Source organism: Galeopterus variegatus, unplaced genomic scaffold, assembly GCF_000696425.1.
Source record: "Galeopterus variegatus unplaced genomic scaffold, G_variegatus-3.0.2 Scaffold118, whole genome shotgun sequence".
Classification (NCBI taxonomy): Eukaryota; Metazoa; Chordata; class Mammalia; order Dermoptera; family Cynocephalidae; genus Galeopterus; species Galeopterus variegatus.
In genome coordinates, this window is record NW_007726229.1 from 805,961 (window position 1) to 827,649 (window position 21,689).

Here is a 21,689-nt window from a genome sequence, read left to right on the forward strand (position 1 = left end):
CCAGTGGTCTTCTCCAAGTGCTATGCTGGCCTTGAAGAGGGGGGATACAGCATTCTGAAGTGATTCTTTCCTCCTGCCAGCTGTGACCCCTCTCGCCTATGTGAGCTCAGGTAAACCTTATGAGTAGCTATGCTAAATTGGGAAATGGGATGAGATATTTTTTGCCTACGGTCACAGCACTTTTTGTCCCTGCAGGCTCCAAGTAGCTTCATGCAAAAAGTACTGTGGTGGTTTTGCTGTCACTAGGAAGCTGCTCTGTGCACTGTGTAATACAAGCCTAGGGAACAGCTGGGGCTGGGACTGATCAGAGTGATTTTTCCGCCCGCCATGGCTTTCCATGTCTTCACAGACTCAGTGGGTCTCTCCTCTTCCCTCAAGTTCTAGTGGTTTCAAAATGGCAATTCTGTGTTTTAATTGGTGCAAGTTGATTTCTTGTGGAGGGGGAGCAATGCCAGGAAGCATCTAGCCTGCCATCTTGGTGATGTAACTTCTCCAAATTAGTTTTAAAACAACAATAAATTCATTACATGTTAACATAATACACATAAGATTTTATGAGAAAAAAACAATTTTTCAAAAAAATAGTAAGTATGGCATTGTTTTACATTTTTGGAAATTTCTTTAATATCTGGCTTAATAGAAGACAGCAGAATTCTCATCTCTGCTTCTACATTTAATGTATTGCAATATGCTATTTTGGTTGAAGTAAATGAAGGAAATGCAGTCACACAGATAAGTATTTGGAAAAGGAAAGAGTATTATAATAGCCTTTTTCAGATTCTAGTGTGTATTATTCTTTCATACTAACCCAAAACTTGATAAGTGGTATTTTCTTAAACTTAATTCCAATATGACATCTGAAAAACCATACTAAGAAACTTTTTCAACTCCATTATGCTAAAGTCTGGCCACTCTTACATTTTGAATGGATCTTTTTACCTATACATGATTTTGTGTCACCCATTGCTCATTCAAAAATATTGGTTCACTGAGTTATGCAGAGCTTCCAAATGCGGACACATGTCACTATATCATATCAAAAACTCACATTCATTAATATACCATCACCAAAGTATTTACGTATTGGAATGCAGTGATGTTCAAGGTGGCATACACAAGTCTTCAGGTTTTCAAATAAAGTTCTAATTTTCACTTGAAAGCTCAAATTTACCACTGGAAACAAGTACTGTCAATTGCTTTCCCTGAAGCTATAGGCTCATGTAATTCATTTTCAAGAAATGTTTGCCAAAAATAAAGCCATGTATTTACAGCCTACTGCAGCTGCTTGTACATTGAGTCAGACCCAACATGAAGAGAAATCCCCTTAAAAATTTTGTCTCACTGTGGGAAAAATGAGAATAGGAAGATCCCATAAGCCCTTGCCACTGAAGACCTTAACAACCTATTCTGCTGCCAATACCACAAACGTTTACAGCCTAGGGCACTGAGGCACACATAGTTAGTGTTGGCATCAAGCACAGCTGAAGAACCTGCCCAGAGACTAAACCACTATATCTACACATAAACAGAATCACCACACCCTTTTCAACCAGACCCAACTGCAGGTGAAAAATTCTGACTATGAAAGCCACACTGTAAAGTTTGGAAAAGGCAATTGTCTCATTAGATGCAAGGACACCATCAACTCAGGGACACAAGAAACTTGAAAAAGCAAGAATATATGACACCACTGAAGGAACCCAATAATAACATGCCAGTGACAGACCCCAAAGAAAAGGAAATCAGTGAACTACTAGAAAAAATGTTTGAAATAATGCTCTTAAGAAAACACAACAATATGTAAGAGAATACAGATGACAATTCAACAAAATCAAGAAAGCAATTTATGATATGAATGAGAAATTTAACACAGATAGATATTATAAAAAAGACAGAAACCCTGAAGCTAAAGAATTCAATGAATGAAATAAAAAATACAATACAGACCTTCAACACCAGACTAAAACAGAAGATTCTCTGAAAAAAAAAAGAAGTCATTTGAAATTACCTAATTAAAAAAAAAAAGAAATCCCATTAAGCAAACTAATATTTGAATATTTCCATAGAAGAGAAGGAAAAATGCATAGAAAACCCATTTAATGAAATAACAGCTGAAAACTTTCCAAGTCTTGGGAGAGATCCAGGAAGCTCAAGGTCCCCAAATACATTCAGCCCTCAAAGGTCCACTCCAAGGCACATTAGAGTCAAAACATCAGAAGAAAGAATTCTAAAAACAGAAAGAGAAAATCATTATGTCACATGTAAGGGAATCCCTAATTAGACTAACAGCAGATTTCTCAGTAGAAACCTGACAGGCCAGGAGACAATGGAATGATATATTCAACGTGCTGAAAGAAAAAAAAAATGCCAGCCAAGAATACTATAACCAGCAAATCTGTCCATCAGGAATGAAGGAGAAATAAGGTCTTTCACAGACAAGCAAAAACTAAGGGAATTCACCAGTAGACCAGCATTACAAGAAATACTCAAGGGAGTCCTTACATGGAAGCAAAAGGAAAATAGCCGTGACCAAGAAAGCATGCAAAAGATAAAATTCACTGGCAAAGTAGGTACACAAATGGGGGGAAAAAAAGAAATCAAAGCTTATCACTATAGAAAAACACCAAACTGTAATGATAAACAATGAGAGGAAAAAAGGAATAAATGATATACAAATCAACCAGAAAGCTATCAACAAAAGGGCAAGAGTAATTCCTCACCTATAAATAATAACCTTGAATATAAATGGAATAAATTCCCAATTAAAAGATATAGACGTGCTGAAATGGATTTGAAAAAACAAGATCCAACTATATATATATGCTAACTTGAAGAAGCTCCCTTCACCTGTAAAGACACACATAGACTGAATGTGAAGGAATGAAAAAACATATTCCATGCCAATGAAAACCACAAGCAAGCAGGAAAAGCTATTCTTAGATCAAATAAAATAATGTTAATTAAAATTAAGGTTAAAGGGGTCAATTCAGCAAGAGAATATAATAATATTAATATATATACACCCAATATCAAGGACCCAGATATATAAAGCAAACATTATTATACCTAAAGGAAGAAATAGACCCCAATACAATAGTAGTCAGGATCTTTAACATCCCTCTCAGGACTGGACAGATCATTTAGACAAAAAAATTCAACAAAAGAAACTTTGGATTTAAACTGCAGTATAGATCAAATAGACCCTGAAGACATTTACACAACATTTCATCCAACAACCACAGGATATACACTCTTCTCATCAGCACATGAAACATTCTCCAGAACTGATCATATGTTAGGCCACAAAACAAGCTTTAATTTTTTAAAAAATTGAAATCATATTCTCAGACAACAATGAAACAGAAATAGAAATTAATAGCAAGAGAAACTTTCAAAACTGTACAAATACATGCAGAGTAAACAACATGTTCCTGAATGTCATATAAGAAATTAAGAAGGAAATTTACAAATTTCTTAGGAAATAAAAACAGAAACACAACATACCAAAACCTACGGGATAGAGCAAAAGCAGTCTTCACAAACTCAGTGAAGAGGGAAGTTTACAGCAATGAATGACTACATTAAAAAATGGAAAGATTTCAAATAAACAACCTAACAATGCCTCTGGAAAAGCAAGGACAACCCAAACCCAAAATTAGCAGAAGAAAAGAAGTAATAAAGATCACAGCAGAAATAAAATTGAAACCCAAACAAAACAAAAAGATCAACAAAACATGATTTTTTGAAAAGATAAACAAAATTGGCAAGCTATTAGCTAGACTAACCAAAAAAAAGAATAATTATTCAAATAAATAAAATCAGAAATGAAAATGAAGACATCACAACTAATACTACAGAAATACAAAGGATCATTAGAGATTGTTAAGAACAAAAATTATATACCAACAAATTAGAAAACCTAGAAAAAGTAGATAAATTCTTGGACACCTATGACCTACAAAAATTGAACCAAGAAGAAATAGAAAACCTGAGCCAAGACCAATTACAAATAACAAGATGGAATCATTCATCACAGGTCCTCCAACAAAGAAAAGCCCAGGATGGGACAGCTTCACTGTTGTATTCTGCCAAACATTTACAAAAGAATTAATAAGAATTTTACTTGAACTATTCCAAAAAATTGAAGAGAAGGGAATTCTTACAAACTCATTCTACAAGGCCAGCATTACCCTCATACCCAAACCAGAAAAAGACACAACAAAAAAGAAAATTACAGACCAATATCCCTAATGAACACAGGTGCAAAATACCTTAACAAAATACTAACAAACCAAATCCAGCAGCATGTGAAAAAGATCACTCACCATGATCAAGTGGGATTTATCCCAGGGATACAAGGTTGGTCCAACATACACAAATCAATAAATGGGATACATCACATCAACAAGAATGAAAGACTAAAACCATATGATCATCTCAACTGATACAGAAGAGGCATTTGGCAAAATTCAACAATACTTCATGGTTAAAACCCTCAAGAAAGTAGGCATAGAAGGGACGTACCTTAACACAACAAAAGCTACATATGACAAACTGACAGCTAATATACAGAATAGGGAAAAGCTGAAAACTCTTCCTTTAAGAACTGGAACAAAAGAGGGAGGAGGGCGGGAGGTGTCGGTGAAGGGCCATAATAATCATATACATTGTATATTGACAAAAAAAAAAATTAAAAAAAAAAAAAAAAAAAAAGAACTGGAACAAAACAAGAATGCCCACTCTCTCCACTCTTATTCAACATAGAACTGGAAGTTCTATCCAGCTAATTAGGCAAGAGAAAGAAATAAAAGGCATCCAAATTGGAAAAGAGGAAGCCAAACTGTCCCTGTTTACAGATGACATGATGTTATATATAGAAAATCCTACAAACTCCACCAAAAACCTCTTAGAACCGATAAACAAATTAGCAAAGTTGCAAGATACAAAATCAACACAAAAAAAATCTGTAGCATTTCTACACACCAATAATGAGCAAAACAAAAAGGAAATCAATAAGACAATCCCACTTACAATAGCTACTAAGAAAATAAGATACCTAGGAATTAATTTAACCAAGGTGAAAGATTTCTACATGGAAAAATATAAAGCTTGATGAAAGAAATTGAAGAGTACACAAAGAAATGGAAAGACATTCCATGTTCCCTATGAAAATGACTGATAAGGATTGAATTGTGTCCCCCAAGTTTTATGTATTAGAAGCTTAATGCCCACTGTAACTGTTGAGTGTGGGAAATCCTATTATGGTAATTGAAAGATGGGGCCCTGGAGAGTTGATTAAGTTGATGGTTTAATGGTGGTTGTAGGTGTGGTTCTGAGGGCTTTAAAAGGAGTGCACATGAGGAGCTCTCTCTCTGCTCTTCCATTTCTGCCACGTGAGATCCCGGGGTCAATGTTGCTACCACTAAGGCCTTCACCAGATGTGTTCCCTGGACTTTGAACTTCCCAGCCTCTGAAACTATAAGCAATAAATTTCATTTTCTTCATAAATCACCCAGTTTCAGGTATTTATGTTATAAGCAATAGAAACAGACTAATACAATGACCATACTACAAAAAGCAATTTACAGATTCAATGCAATCCCTATCAAAATACCAATGATATTCTTGAGAGAAAAAAAAAAAAAAAAAGAATCCTAAAATCCATACAGAACCACAAAAGACCCCGAATAGCCAAAGCAGTCTGGAGCAAAAAAAACAGCTGGAGGCATCACACCACCTTACTTCAAAATATACTACAAAGCTATAGTAACCAAAACACTACAGTAATGGCACAAAAGACACACAGAATACAAGAGAATAGAAAACACAAAAAAATAAAGCCATGTGTTTACAAACAATTAATTTTTTATAAAGGCACCAAGAGTATTCACAAGGGAAAGTGAATAAAATAAATGGTGCTGCGAAAACCATACAGCCATATGCAGAAGAATGAAACTAGAGACCCTATGACTAGGTCTCAATGAAATGAGACCCTTATCTCCCACCATATACAAAAATTGATGCAAAATGAACTAAAAGCTTAAACATTAGACCTAAAACTGTGAAATTACTAGAAGAAAACATAGGGGAAACACTTTAGGACATTAGGCTGGGAAAGACTTTATAAAGAGGACCTCAAAAGCACAGGCAACAAAAGCAAAAGTAGATAAATGGTATTATATCAAAACTAAAAACTTCTATATAGCAAAGGAAACAATCAACAGATTGAAGAGACAACCTGCAGAGTGGGAGAAAATACTTGCAAACATGTATCTGACAAGGAATTAATCCAGCATATACAAGGAACTCAAACAACTCAATAGCAAAAAAACAATCTGGTCAAATGAGCTGAATGGACATTTCTCAAAAGACATACAAATGGCCAACCAGTATACGAAAGAATACTCAACATCACTAATCACCACAGAAATGCAAATCAAAACCACAATGAGATATCATCACACTCCAGTTAGAATGTCCATTATCAAAAAATAAAATAACAAATGCTGGTGAGGATGCAGAGAAAGGGAAACTCTATAAGAGTTGTTGGGAATATAAATTAGTACCACTGTTATGGAAAACAGTTTGGAAGTTCCTCAAAAAACTAAAAACAGAACTGTCATATGATCCATCACTCCCACTACTGGGTGTATAGTCAAAGCAAAGGAAATCAGTATATTGAAGAGATATTTGCTGCTGTAAATTGGATTCCCCCCTGCCCCCCTCCCACCCCCCATTTCATTGAAGCTTAAATCTCCACTGTAACTGTCGAGGTTGGGAAATCCTATTATGGTAATGGCAAGGTGGAGCCTTCAAGAGGTGATTACATTGTAGGACCATGCCGTAATGAATGGATTAATAATGGTGGTCAGAGGCATGGTTCCAAGAGTTTTAAAAGGACTGTATGTGGAACTATCTCTTTCTGGTCTGCCATTTTCTGCTATATGAGACCCCTGCATTGCTGTAAAGCCACCAACAAAGAAGACCCTCACCAGATGTGTTCCCTGGACTTTGGACTTCCTAGCCTCAGAAACTGTAGGCAATTAATTTCATTTTCTTTATAAGTCACCCAGTTTCAGGTATTTTGTTATAAGCAACAGAAACAGACTAACACATTTGCACTTCCATGTTTATTGTAGCACTATTCACAGTAGCCGAGATATGAAATCAAACCAAGTTTCCATCAACAGATGAATGAAGAAAGAAAATATGGCATATGTACACAATGAAATACTATTCATCCTTAAAAAACAAAATATACTGTCATTTGCAGCAACATAAATTAGCTTGGAGGACACTATGTTAAGAGAAGCCAGGAACAGAACAATGAATATCACGTGTTCTCGCTCATACGTGGCAGCCAAGAAATTTGATCACACAGAAGAGAAAATGTTGGTTTACCAGAGGCTGGAAAGGGTAGTGGGGAGAGGGAATAGTTAGAGGTCAACAGATAAAAAGTTAGATAGCAAGAATATTATCTAGAGTTCTATAGCATACAGGGTGACTATAATTAACAATTTATTGTGTAGTTTTGATTAGCCAGAAGAACGTTTAATGTTTTCAACAAAGAGAAACGAGATATGTTTGAGGTAATGATAAAAAAATTAGTAGTTGCCAGGATTTCAGGGGATGAGGGAGGAAGGTAGGGAAAGAGGGATGAATAGGTGGAGCACAGAGGATTTTTAGAGCAGCAAAACTATTCTGTATGATACTGTGATAGTGAATACATGATATTATGCATTAGGCAAAGCCCATATAACTGTACAATACAAACAAGGAACCCTAATACAAAATTAACAATAATACATTAATACTTATTCATAATTGCAACCAATGTACCCTACTAATGTAACATGTCAATAACAGGAGAAACTGTATGGTTGGGGAAGGGAAAGAGTAATGGGAACAGTCTACTTTCTGCTCAATTTCTTTGTAAAACTAAAACTGCTATAAAAATAAAGAAAAAAAGAATCAGTGATTTGAAGATATATCAATAGAAAGTATCCAGTTCAAAGAATTAAAAGAAAAAAGATTTTTTAAAAGAATGGAACAGAGCATTGTAGACCTGTGAGATAGTAAAAAGCATTCCAACATATGTGTAATGAGATTGAAAGCAGAGAAAAAAGAGATAAAAACTAAATATTAGACAAAAACTTCCCAAATCTGAAAACACTAACATTCAGATCCTAATTTACCAAACCCTAGTACGATAAATACAAAGAGAACATTACCTAGAAATATTATAGTGAAAATAATAAAAGACAAAATCTTCAAAGGAGCTTGAGAAAAATGATTTATCACACAGAAAAGAACAACAATACAATTTTCAGTGGACTTCTTTCTAACCAGAAGTGAGGACGGAAAGCAATGAAATGGCACAAAGTGCTGAAACAAAACAAATTGTAAACCTAGAAACAACTAAAACTATCTTTCAGAAATGAAGTCAAAATAAAGTCATTCCAGACATACAAAAATTGATAGAATTGCTAATAGACCTACTCAATAAGAAATACTGAAGTTCTTCATTCTGAAAGGAGAACACCAGATGTTAAGTCTGATACACAGGAAGGAATGAACAGCAACAAAGATAATATAAAGAAGTGTATGTATTTAAAAACATATAATTTGAAGCAATAATTACAACACAGAATAGGTTAAATAAATATACACAATCAAATATTTGCATATTATAGTGTTATATATATAACAATAAAGCACAAATTAAAAGGGAAAAGAAATGAGGCTATATTGATGGAAGTTGCTATATTTTACCAAACTGAAGGCAGTAACCTGACAGAGAATGAGATAAATTAAAAATGAATAAAGTAATCTCTACAGCAAGCATTAAAACAACTCAAAAAGTATGGATAAAATTCAGAAGACTTAAAATGGTACACCAAAAAAGATTCTTAACCAAAATTAGATAGTGAGGAATCAACAAAGGAATAACAATCAAAAAAGTTTTTAAAACATGAGAGAGAAAAAACGAAATGGCACAGCAAAATGACAGACATAAATCCAAACTTACCAATATTTACATTAAATATGAATGGATTAAACATTCCAATCAAAAGACATAGATTGTTAGGCTGGATTTAAAAAGAGCAAGATTCAACTGTGTGCTTCAATAAGAGACTTATTTTAAATTTAAAGACACAGTAGGTTGAATATAAAAGTACAAAAAAAGATACATCAGACACACAGTAACTATAAGACAGCTGAAGTGACTATATTAATATTGACAGAATAGACATTAAGATAAGAAACATCACCAAGTGGGACATTTTATAATGACAACTGGGCCAACAGAGAAGGAAGATATAACAATAATAAATGAATATGAATCTAAAAATAGTCTCAAAATATATGAAACAAAAATGTACAGACATGAAAGAGAAATAAATATTCCACAGTTAGAATAAAAGCTATCAATACTCCTGTAACAGTAGTTAAGAAAGAGCAATCACACAGAAAATCAGTTAGAATACAGATTTGAGCAATACTACCAACCAACATGTCCTAGCAGACATAGAATACCTTATCCAAGAATACATATTTGTTTCTAGTACACATGGAACATTTCCCAAGATACAGCATATTGTGGATCATAAAACAATCTCAATAAATGTAAAAGAAACGAAAGTGTACAAAGTATGTTCTCTGACCACATCAGGGTCCGGCAAACCAAACCCACACGTAAAATCCAGTTCACTGTGTTTTGTTTATAAAGTTCTTTGGAATATAACCATACCCATTCATTTACTCATTTATTCATTTACTATCAGCTGCTTCCATGCTACTATAGCATAACCGAGTAGTTACAACAGAAACCGTATGAATGCAATGGTTAAAATTACAGAAAAACAACCTGGGAAACTCTCAAAGGTATGTATTTTATAGGAAACACATCCAAATAAATCAGTGGTCATAGGATATCACAACAATTAGAAAATATATTAAAGTAAATTAAAATAAAAACATGACATTAAAGTGCACGAGAGATGCAGCTAAAAAAGTATTTAGAAGGAAATTTGTAGCTTTAAATGGTTCAATTAGAAAAGAAAAAAATTCTAAAATAAATCACCTAAGCCTCCATCTTAAGAAACTAGAAAAAGAGGAGTAAATCAAGCCCAGAGTAAGTAGAATGCAGATTACAAAAATCGGATCAAAAATCAATGAAATAGAAACAGAAAGACAACACAGAAAAATTAACAAAATCAAGGGGTGGCTAATTAGCTCACTTGGTTGGTGTGCAGTGCTGTAAACACCAAGGTCAATGGGCCGGCCTGTGGCTCACTTGGGAGAGTGTGGTGCTGATAACACCAAGGCCACGGGTTCGGATCCTATATAGGGATAGCCGGTTCACTCAGTGGCTGAGTGTGGTGCTGACAACACCAAGTCAAGGCTTAAGATCCCCTTACCGGTCATCTTTTAAAAAAAAAAAAAACACCAAGGTCAAGAATTCTGATCCCCTTACTGGCCAGCTGCCAAAAAACAAACAAAAAAATGATTAAAAAAATCAACATAATCAAAGGTTATTTTTTTTTTTCCTTTTTGTCTTTTTTCGTGTCCGGCAATGGATTGCAACCCTCAGTGTTGCGCCCGTACCGGACCGGGACCGGCAACGGGATCGCAACCCTCGGTGTTGCTCCCACACCTCGCTCAGCCAGTGAGCAGGAACCGGTCTGTATGTGGGATCCAAACCCTCGGCGGGAGCGCCACCACGCTCCCAAGCGGCACACTGTAGCAGTGCGCCACCGGGCCGGCCCATCAAAGGTTATTTTGAAAGAGCAAGAAAACTGATTTAGCTAGCTTATGCTGGTCTAGCTAGAATGACCAAGAAAAAGAGAAGAAAAAAATAGACTATATACTTCACTAAGCATTGTTATATTAACTTATATTATTTTGATGAATATATGAAATCTCAAGAAATCTGATGACATTATGAACTTCATGTAAATCAACTTGAAAATTTAGATACAAATTCTTTCAAACTTAGACATAACCGAAATTTTACTAAAACTGAAGAAACAGAAAATCTGAATAATCTGATACTTGTAAAAATAGTTAAAGCCATAATTAAAAACTCTCCCATAAAGAAAACTCCAGGCCTGGATACTTTTACCGCTAATTCTTTCTAACATTTGAGAAGCTAATACTACCAATCTTATATAAACATTTCCAGAGATTACAAAAAGAAGGAACAGTTACTAATCCGTTTTATAAAATCCACATAAGCTTGACACCAACATCTGACAATGTCATAACAGCAACAAAAACCACAGATCAATATTCCTTCAAGAACCCAGACATGCAAAAATATCTTTAACGAAATATTAGCAAATTGGTTCCCTGTGCCAACCAGCACTAAAAAAGAAAAAAATTAAACTGAATATAGCAATATATAGATTAGTTCATCATCACCAAGTGAGGTTCATCCTAAAGAAACCAAGGGACATAAACAAAAAATCTTTTAAATGTAATTCACCAAACAGAACAAAGGAGAAAACCAGATGATCATTTTAATAGACATAAGTAGAATCTTGGTTTAAAAACAAAACAAAACAAAACAAAAAACAGCAAACTAGAAATACAAAGAACTTCCTCAATTTGACAAAGGAGTCTATAAAAAGTTTACAGCCAACATTATACTTAATGGTTAAAGACTGAATGCTATCAAGAATGAGAACAAGGCAGGATGGCTACTTCTATTTAACAGTCCATTGGAGGTCCTGGCCAGAACAATAATGCAAGAAAAAGAATTACAAGGTACAAAGATTGAAAGAAGTCAAAATTTCTTTATTCGCAGATGTGATGGTATATATAGAATACATACTCATACAAAATCCTAAGGAATCTCAAAAAAAGTTAATGATTAAATTTAGTAAGGTCACAGAACATAAATTGAATATGTAAAAATCAATTGTATTTCTGTATTTTAGCAATAAACACATGGAAAATGAAATTAAGGAAACAATATAATTGACCATAGCATCAAAAAATATGCAGTGTCTACCAATAACTTTAACAAAAGATGAACAAAATCTCTTTTAAAAACTATTAAAATTAAAATTTAATAAATAGATGTACCATGTTCTTTGAAGACTACATGATATTGTCCAAATGACAGTTCATCCCAAATTTATGTAAAGATTCGACTCAATTCCAATAGAAATCCCAGTAAGCTTTATAGTAACCATTGAGAAACTAATTTTTAAATTTATATGCAAATACTCAGGACCTACATTAGCCAAAACAATCTTGAAAATCTCAAAATCAGAAGGCTCACAGAACTTGACTCTAAAACTTACTATAAAGCTATAGATGAAAATAGAGTTTAATGGAACAGAGAAGAGAGTCCAAAAATCAACTCATACAGTTAAATGATAACTTTAGACAATTTAACAAAGCAATTTAATAGAGAGAAAAAGTCTTTTCAGCAAATGTTGCTGGGGACAACCAGATAACCATATAGGAAAAGAAACTGACCTTTATGCGAACCTCACATTACACACAAGAAATTAATTTGAGATAGATCTTAATCCTAAACTGGCAAAAAAGAAAAAAAAATTCATAATACATACAAAAAACTCATCTCTAAATAACTTCTACAACTCAATAAAAAGATGAAATCTAGTTTTAAAATAAACACAAAAGTTACACAAATGGTCAGTAAGTATACAAAAGCACACAAAAAAAGTAGGCAAAAAAATCATTAGTTTTCAGGGAAACATAAACCTCCCTGAATGAGATACCACCTTATTCAGACTGGGCATGAGACAAGATGAAGCAGGCATCCTGTCTTGTGCCGAATCGTCACAATGTGATACCATTTCAAACACACTGGAATGACTAAAATTAAAGACTGATATCACCATGTGTTAGCAAGGATGTGAAACAACTGCAAGTCTCATAATTTGCTGATCAGAATACAAAATAATACAATTGCTTTGGAAAAGTGTTTGGTAGTTTCTCATAACATTAAGCACATATGCGCGCGCATGCACACACACACTCTTAACCCAGCAATTTGGTAGTTTCTCATAACATTAAGCATATATGCGCATGCGCGCGCGCACACACACACACACACACACACACACACACACACACACACTCTCTCTCTCCCTCCTCTCTCTCTCTCTCTCTCTCATAACCCAGCAATTCCATCATAGGTATCAACCTAAGAGAAATAAGAACATATGTCCATAAAAGAACTTGACAAAAATATTCGCGGCAGCTTTATTCACAATAGTCCAAAGCTCAAAAACAACCCAGATGTCCATAGAGAGGAAAACAAACAGTGGTAATAATAATATGGAATATTATTCAGCAATAAAAGATGAACAACTGGTTTACACACCATGGTAGATGAATCTTTGATATTGTGCTGAATAAAAGAATATTCTAGGAGTCTATATAAAGTTCTAGAACAAGTAAAATTCATCTAATGATAGATATCAGAACTGTATACCAGGGAGTAGAAGTGGAGTTGATTTTGGAATTGACTTGGAGACAATAGAAAGGAACTTCCTGGGGTGACAGAAATTATGTGTGTTACTTAGGTGTAAAATGCACTTAAAAACTCATTGAACTGTACTTAAGATCTACACATTTGCCTACATGTAAATTGTAACAATAAATTAAATACTTCACTTTAAAAATCAAGTCATGGCAGTTGACTGAGAAAAATGAACTTTTGGCCCACCTATGTAAAGATGAAAACATATCTGGTTATGTAATTCCTGACTTGGGAAAGCAATTAAACCAGTTTCTCTAGTAATAAAGTTTGTTCATATACCAAACACTAAAACTTCTTAGGGAGACACTAAGGAATACAATAGACAATGTCCTAGAAAGCTCTGTGTGAAAAGTAATACATTTCCACTGGTTTTTCTTTTTTAAAAAAATAAAAGCAGTTTAAAGCATACTGCTGAATTCGAATTCTGACAAATGGGACCAAGGTACTCGAGTCAATATGAGAATACTTAAAAGTATCTTCAGGACTAGCTGCTGACAATTTGCTTCTGACATTTAATCAAACCATTTTTTCCTTAAATCTCTTTAGTTTTCTACGTATGTTAAGTGTACCTGGTAACATTAATAGAAAAGTCTGAGTTATTCTCTATTCATCTTAACACTAACTCTCTTTTATAATAACAAAGGGTCTTAAGCAAAAGCAATTATTGTTGAGACCAGGGGTAAAAACTTCAGCAGGACCAGGAAAGAGAAAGAATGAATTTTTATACGCCAAGTTCTCTAATTCATGAATTAGGGGTGGTTTCCAACATATTAACTCGCAGTCTGATGGATTACTTTCTATGCTACTTTTCTATGTAAACACTGAAAATAGTTAGTCTCCTCTACTATATACCTATGTTTTGTCTCTGTACACCAAACAGAGGTGTATTAATACTAAGCACCCTGCAGGAATAAATACAGTTAACAACATAATTTCTATGTTTTCATATAATTTCCAAAAGAAAAGTTTTCACTAACCCACAATATAAATATCCTGAAAAAGTTCAACATTGTCTGTCATATCAATATACCATGTCATTTATTTACATACACACACTTGCAAGCTAAACATTGAGGCAAAAAAGTAACCTGAACTTAATTTGTACGTATTTTTTCTTTGTTAATTTGAAAACATATTACTATGTTAGTGTTTGAAACATATGGGTCATGTCAGTAGTGTTCACTTCTCTACTCTTTTCATTTCTGAATATGCACAATCTACCTTTAGAAGACTCAATATTATCTTCCTTTTTCTTATTTCCTTTTCTTAAAGCTTAGAATTTGGGAGGCAGGAAGTAGAGTTAAAGCATATACTTAAGAGTGGTGGTCAAAAAAAAGGCGAATGAACAAAATAATTTATGTATTCCTATCTAACTATAATCTTTGATCAATACTCAAATACTTGGGTCATAAAGAATAGTCAAGTTCAGATTATTTCCAGCACAAACATAAAATGTCCTTAACCAGAGATGCAAATAAGTAATTTTAATTTTTTCCTTTTTTAGTTTTATTATGCTTAAATTTTTTAAAAGATTAAACTCTTAGTTTAATTCAAGATCCACCCTAATGATAATTTAATAGTGTTACGGACATTATAAAATAGCTATCTGTTAAAGGATTCAGTAATTACTAGGAAAAATACTTTAAGCATTTATATTTAAACTTGAATATACACAATATTTCACATGTAATTTTGAGAAATGTGATTTAAGAAAAATTGTTAAAATACATTAAATCTGATACTGATATCACAAAACAATTGAATACAGATTAAAACATATGTAATACTTTAAGTTAAAAGACTGAAAGAAATTACTGAAATCAAAGCGTCCAACTAATGCTTAAGGTTTTCTTTGAAAAAAGATTCCAAAATAGGCAGTTAGTTGCTCTTTAAGCCAGAAAGGACATTGGTGTTGAGGGACAAGAACTACAATGGTTTCTGGTGCTTTGACGAAACCACAGATGCATAGCCTTCTGGCCAGGAGTCTGAGATTTCATTTTGTTGGAGCACTCGCTGTATCCCTGGGGGTTGCAGCTCTCTATAAGTTTACTGTGGCACCAAGAAAGAAGACATATGCAGATTTCTACAGAGATAATGATTCCATGAAAAATTTTGAGATGAGGAAGGCTGGTATCTTTCAGAGTGCAAAGTCATTTTCTAATGCAAAGAATTTCTTTGGATTGAGTTTCATAGAAGTTTATCACTGATAGGCCGGCCCATGGCTCACTTGGTAGAGTGTGGTGCTGATAGCACCAAGGCCACGGGTTCGGATCCTATATAGGGATGGCTGGTTCGCTCATTGGCTGAGCGTGGTGCTGACAACACCAAGCCAAGGATTCAGATCCCCTTACCGGTCATCTATTAAAAAAAAAAAAAAAAAAGAAGTTTATCACTGATGACCTGTGTTCCTAAACTATGAAAATGAATATGTGGGCTAAAGGATAGTTTCTTAATAAATAATTAACAACAACAAAAAAATCCCAAAAGATTCCAAAATATTACTTGTAATATAGCAGTTATTCTCTATTGAGTTACTCGATACTCAATAGAGAATACTCAAATTCAATTACTATTGCTCTGTAAGGAGAACTAGTAATAATATTACTGAACTGTTCAATTTTTTAAAAAATGACTAGCTAAAATTTATTTTTGTAATAAGAAAACTCTATATATACATGTATGAAAGTAATAATCTGACTATGAAATACATGAACAAAATCATACTGATATTATATTTATCCCTACGAAACTCATCATTAACAACAAATTGGTCACAATGTAAAGAATAATCATCTTCCATTTTTATGGGAGGGAAAATTTTTAAAAAGCACTGAAATAAAAAAACCTTACACACCACATTTCTCCTAAGCCTCACTCCAAAAACTATTTGATTGTATGTATTTAACTGTTCAATAATAGATCTGAAAATGGGGTTGATCTAAGGATAACTCACCATAAAACATCAACTTCTTCAGAGTTAATAATTTTAATATATAAACCAAAAATCAATAAAAAGTAGACTCTTTAGCTTATTTACTGAGGCATTTAATTTTAATATTAAAAGGGAAAAGGAGGGGCTGGCAAGTTAGCTTACTTGGTAGAACGTGGAGCTGATAACACCAAGGTCAAGGGTTCAGGTCCCCATACTGGCCAGCTATCAAAAAACAAAAAGCAAAACAAACAAGGGTGGGGTGGGAGGCCATATACAAAAAGCAATGGCAAAGGGTACAGCCTCCAGAAGACAATATGAGCAGAAACATATGTAATACATAAATAGATGTCATGTGAAGATAGAGACACAACAGGCAAGAACACCATGTGACAATGAAGGCACAGACTGAAGTGCTATAGCTGAAAGCCAGGAATGCCAAAGACTGCCAGCAAACCACCAGAAGTCAGGAGGTTGGAAGGATTCGCCCACATAGGTTTCAGAGACGCCATAGCCCTGACTTAGTTTCAAACTTCTAGCCTCTAGAACTGAAATGACAAATTTCTGTTGCTGTAGGTCACTCAGTTTGTGGTATTTTGTTACAGCAGCCCTGGGAAACTAATACAGATGTACAATTTACCATAGTTCTCTACTATTGGATTATTTAATGATCAATGATTTAAAACTAATATTTAGAAAAGATTTGTTTAAATTAATAGACATATTCTTCTGAAAAAGAAATGTATTGTATTTCATTGTGGAAGCAGTGATTTTGGTAATCTTTCCACATTATTAAAATAATCTTCTGAATATGGGCTTCACTATAGCATGTGTATATTCATGGAAAAATTAAAGATATGGATTCAGGTCAAGATGGCGGAAGAGACGGTCCCAGTGTCACTCTCTCCCACAAATCAACCAATTTACAACTATAAAAATATAACAACAGCCAAGCTGGGGCCACTGGAACTCAGGGAAAGAGGAGGAGAGACCTACAGAGTTCAAGAAGCAGGAGAAGCCATGATGAGAGAAACAAAGAACTGCTCAGAGCGTTTTGGGCCGCGGCCACTTTAAGGCTGGAGCTGCTGAGCTCATGGAGCAGGAGCCGGCAGAAACCACAGCGATACCCTTCAGGTGGAGTTGCTTGGAGGCAGCAGGGGATAAGAGGACCTTGGTGGCCCCCAAGACAGCAAAACTACTAATAGGGTTCCCATGGACCCACGCAAGAGCGAGAAGACAGAACAGCTGAAAAAGAGGAGCCATTCAGAGGCTGATGAGTCATCACAAGGGACTGGCGCAGGGCCCTTCCCACAGGAAGTGTTTGGAGCACAGGCGCTTGGGGAGATGGGCCCACTGGGAAAACACTGGACACAGCAAGGACAGCCAATCCACCCTACAGTCAGCACAGGGCCACGGAGAGGAGACCGGTCGGGAATGCAGTATTGTGTGGGGTGCATGTGATGGAAAAACTCAGGCCCAGATCAGAGTTTCTACACAATCCAGGTGCACCAGGTCTCTGCAGAGCCAGAAGAACCTACAAGGTCAACCATTAAACCCTGAGCAGCACAAAAGTCTTCCCTAGGGAAACAGCAGCAAAGCAGCAATTTAGCTCAACCACACAATTCAAGTACTGGATCCCACAGGAAGTTCCCCTGTTTTAGAAGTAAGCAAAGGACAAAAAATTATTTCCAGCCCAAGTGCACCACCAGTGCCTCAGGGCCAGCCTGGGAACCTGAGCCTTAAAGCTGGGGACCAGACCCCACTCCCACACCCAGGCACACAGCCAGCACAAATAGGGCCCCACCCAGGGGCCCGGGTCATGGAGACGGGGACCGGACACTCCTGCCCATAACTAGGCACACAGCCAGCACCTCGGGGCCCCATCTGGGGGACCAGTGCATGGAGCCGAGGACCAGACCCCTCGCCCACACCTAGGTACAACACCAGTGCCTCGGGGCCCTGCCCAGGGGCCCAGGACAACAACCCAGGGACCCAGGACAACAACCCAGGGACCAGACACCCCCACCCACAGCCAGGGACACCGGCAGTGCCTCGGGGTCCCATCTGGGAGCCCAAGGCATCAAGCCAGGGACGAGACCCCCCCCAGCCCACAACCAGGCACACTACCTGCACCTCAGGGCCTGCCTAGGACCCCCACTCCCAGATCCAGGAACACCGCCAGTGCCTCGGGGCCCTACCCAGGGGCCCAGCGAATCAAGGCAGGGACCAGAACCCTGCCCAAAACAGGCACACCTCCAGTGCCAAGGAGCATGCCAAAAACATCACATCCATGTGGTTGGCCCACCACAGCCACCATAGCTGCTGCAAAAGTGGCTAGACTTCACAACTACCATGCAGTCTCCACCAGCAACTTGAGTGCATCAACACAAGTAGAGTCACCAGCAGAGACCAAAGAAAAGAGGAGGATATCTCTCTCCACAAAGCCCATTCCAGAGTGACAGAAGAAGCATCTGCTCTATGATAATATTGGGGGGCCTCTCAGCATTGGACAGATCATCTAGGCAACAAATCAACAGAGTAACTATTTCTCTTTCAGAGGGAAAGAAGAAATCTAGGGTTATCAGTGGTGGGAGCGGGGAGACGAGGGGTTTAAGGAGAGATTGGGCAAGGGGCATAGAGAATAAGTACAATTTGTAACAATATACATACTAGTAATATTGATTTAATCAACATATGTCAACATCGAATCCCAAAAATATGTATAATCAATTATGATTCAACAAAAAAAATAATTAAAAGACACATGGGGGAGTTTGAAATGTTTATGTAATACAAGTTTACACAAAACAAAGTTTTTATTTTAAAACATCATAAGTAATTACAAATATAAATGTCCCAACTATACAAACTGTTTTATATATATACATGTATTTAAACTTGCTTCATCTTTCATCTTTTTATCTGAGTAAAAAGAAGAACACTTTCCTCATTCAGGAGATTTTTGATACTGTAATGATTACCTAAAAAAAAAAGTGATAGGAAAATAAGTTTATTTCCATAGGAATCATTTCCTTTTGAGTAAGTATTTAGTCATCAGCTGACAGTTACAGTATACAACACAAAATAAAAACAATTCTCCTAACCCAAAGTAACTCTTATTTAATACTATGAACTGAAAGATCCAAGAGGTAACCACCACCTGTGATACAGATATGGCTAGAAGGAATGTAAATTCCACATCATTCTGGTAATGAATGCAGAGATGAGTTAGAAAAGGGTGCAGAGAAGAGAAACTCTCGTCCTGAAACCAATCTTTATTAGGTATTTGGATCTGCTATGGATTCCCCTAAAGCAGGCATATGCATATATAGGAAAGTATAAATGGTACAATGTTATGTAAAACAAAATCTCAAAATTTAAAAAAGGCAAATGACACTCTTAAATAAATGAGGTAATAACAGCAAAAGTGAAATACAGAGGGACAGCATCACATATAGATTTATTAGCAATGAGTACTATTACTGCAACTTGATACATTAGAAATTGATACATATGAATTGATACATATTAAGATTAACTGAGGTAACAATTATACAAAGTATTCACAACAGTGCAAGCACATACTAAAGACTATATAAACATAGCTATTATTGTCTCCTTACATTAAAATGTAAACTCCAAACTCTTAGAGAAATGCTTGTCCATAGAAGACCCTTAATCATATTTCTGAGTAAATGAATAAATGAACAAATGAATTAAAATTAAAATTAAAATTTCCAATGACTTGTGCTCTTCAATAACTGATTCACACACTGCTCTTTATGTTTAAAATAACCCACTAGAAACTGAAAACATGTCTCAGAGAGAACATGGGGGAGATAATTTTCCTCCTACACTGGAATACAACATACCTCCTATCTAAATATTTTTATATTCAGCAATAAACAACTCTTGTTCAATTTTCATGTATCAAAACATTAATATGCATACCTAATGATAAAATGAAAGGAAAAGATGTACCAAACTGCTTTGTCATCAGTCATATCACACATCGTTTTGACTACTGTGGTTTCCATTTTCATGGTGCCCATGAGCAACTACATAAATATTGTAACTATGTGAAATAAAATGTCTTTAGTTATTCTTACCTGAAGGAACATAGAATGAATCTCCAGTAGTTATTATATAAGGTGTTTCATGTAAGGTACACAAAAGGTCACCGAAATTAACATTAAAAACCTGTAAAATTAAAAATAAAAATGTCATTTCAAGTTAACCACAACAACTCCACTCCAAGGACCTTAAAGGAAATGTGGTAGAATAACAACTCTCCATATGTTCATGCTCTAATCTCCAGAATTTGTAAATATATTACATTACATGGCAAAAGGGACCTTGATTATCCTTGAATATCCTTGATAATCCAGGTGAGCCCAATCTAATCACATGAGTTCTTAAAAACAGAGAACTTTTTCCTGCTGGAAGCAGAGGAGAAATCAGGCAGAAGGAGAAATTCAAAGCATGAAAAGGACTTGCACTGTTCCTGGCACTAAAGATAAGAGGGCCATAAGCCAAAGAATATGAGCTATTTTTAGAAGTTGAGAATGACACACTGGCCAATGGCCAGTGAGGAAACACTAACCTCAGTCCTATAACCACATGGAACTGAATTCTACTAACAGTCTGATGAAGAATGGAAGTATATTAATCTTCAGAACCTCTGGGAAGGAACACAGAGCGACCAACATCTTGATTTGTCTTGTGATACTCTAGAATACCCAGCCAAGCCCACCAGACTTCTAACCTGCTCAACTGTGGGATTATAAAAGAATATTGTTTTAAGCCACTGAATTTGCAATAATTTGTTAGGGCAGCAATAGGAAACTAATACCAGAAGAAATTTCTTCTGTTCTTCTTTAATATTTACCAGCTCATGAAAATTCAGAACCAGTGTAAAGAATATCATTTAGCTATAACAGAAAAATACATAGATTTTATGTATGCATCTTTAAAGGTTACAATGCCTGAGACACCAGACTACTGTACACAAACTGACTAATGAATAAAAGAGAACAAAAAGGCAAATCTCCCTTCCCACCTCCCAGAATCGCACAGTTAAACAAGGATCAAGAAAATAAAAGAGGACAAATCTAACTATGCTGGCTTCCATATGCAAACGTGGCAAATTTCACACTTTATTCATAGGTAGCATACTCTCAAATCTGTTTCTTGAACTAAAATAAAAAGTGTAAGGCCCTCAAACTTTGAGAATCAGCC

The 21,689-nt window shown here is 35.5% G+C and overlaps 1 protein-coding gene across 2 annotated transcripts in view; it reads right to left on the bottom strand.

Moving 5' to 3' along the window:
* Positions 1–19,220: 19,220 nt before the first annotated feature.
* The window catches only part of CENPC (centromere protein C), a 67,347-nt gene continuing 64,878 nt past the window's right edge, over positions 19,221–21,689 (bottom strand). For both annotated transcript variants that reach the window (XM_008587326.1, XM_008587318.1), the window contains exons 18-19: positions 20,561–20,651; positions 19,221–19,432 (exon numbers count right to left, since the gene is read on the bottom strand). In XM_008587326.1, the coding sequence (XP_008585548.1) occupies positions 19,362–19,432; positions 20,561–20,651 (162 nt within the window). In that variant the 3' untranslated portion in view covers positions 19,221–19,361. The remainder of the gene's footprint in view (positions 19,433–20,560; positions 20,652–21,689) is intronic.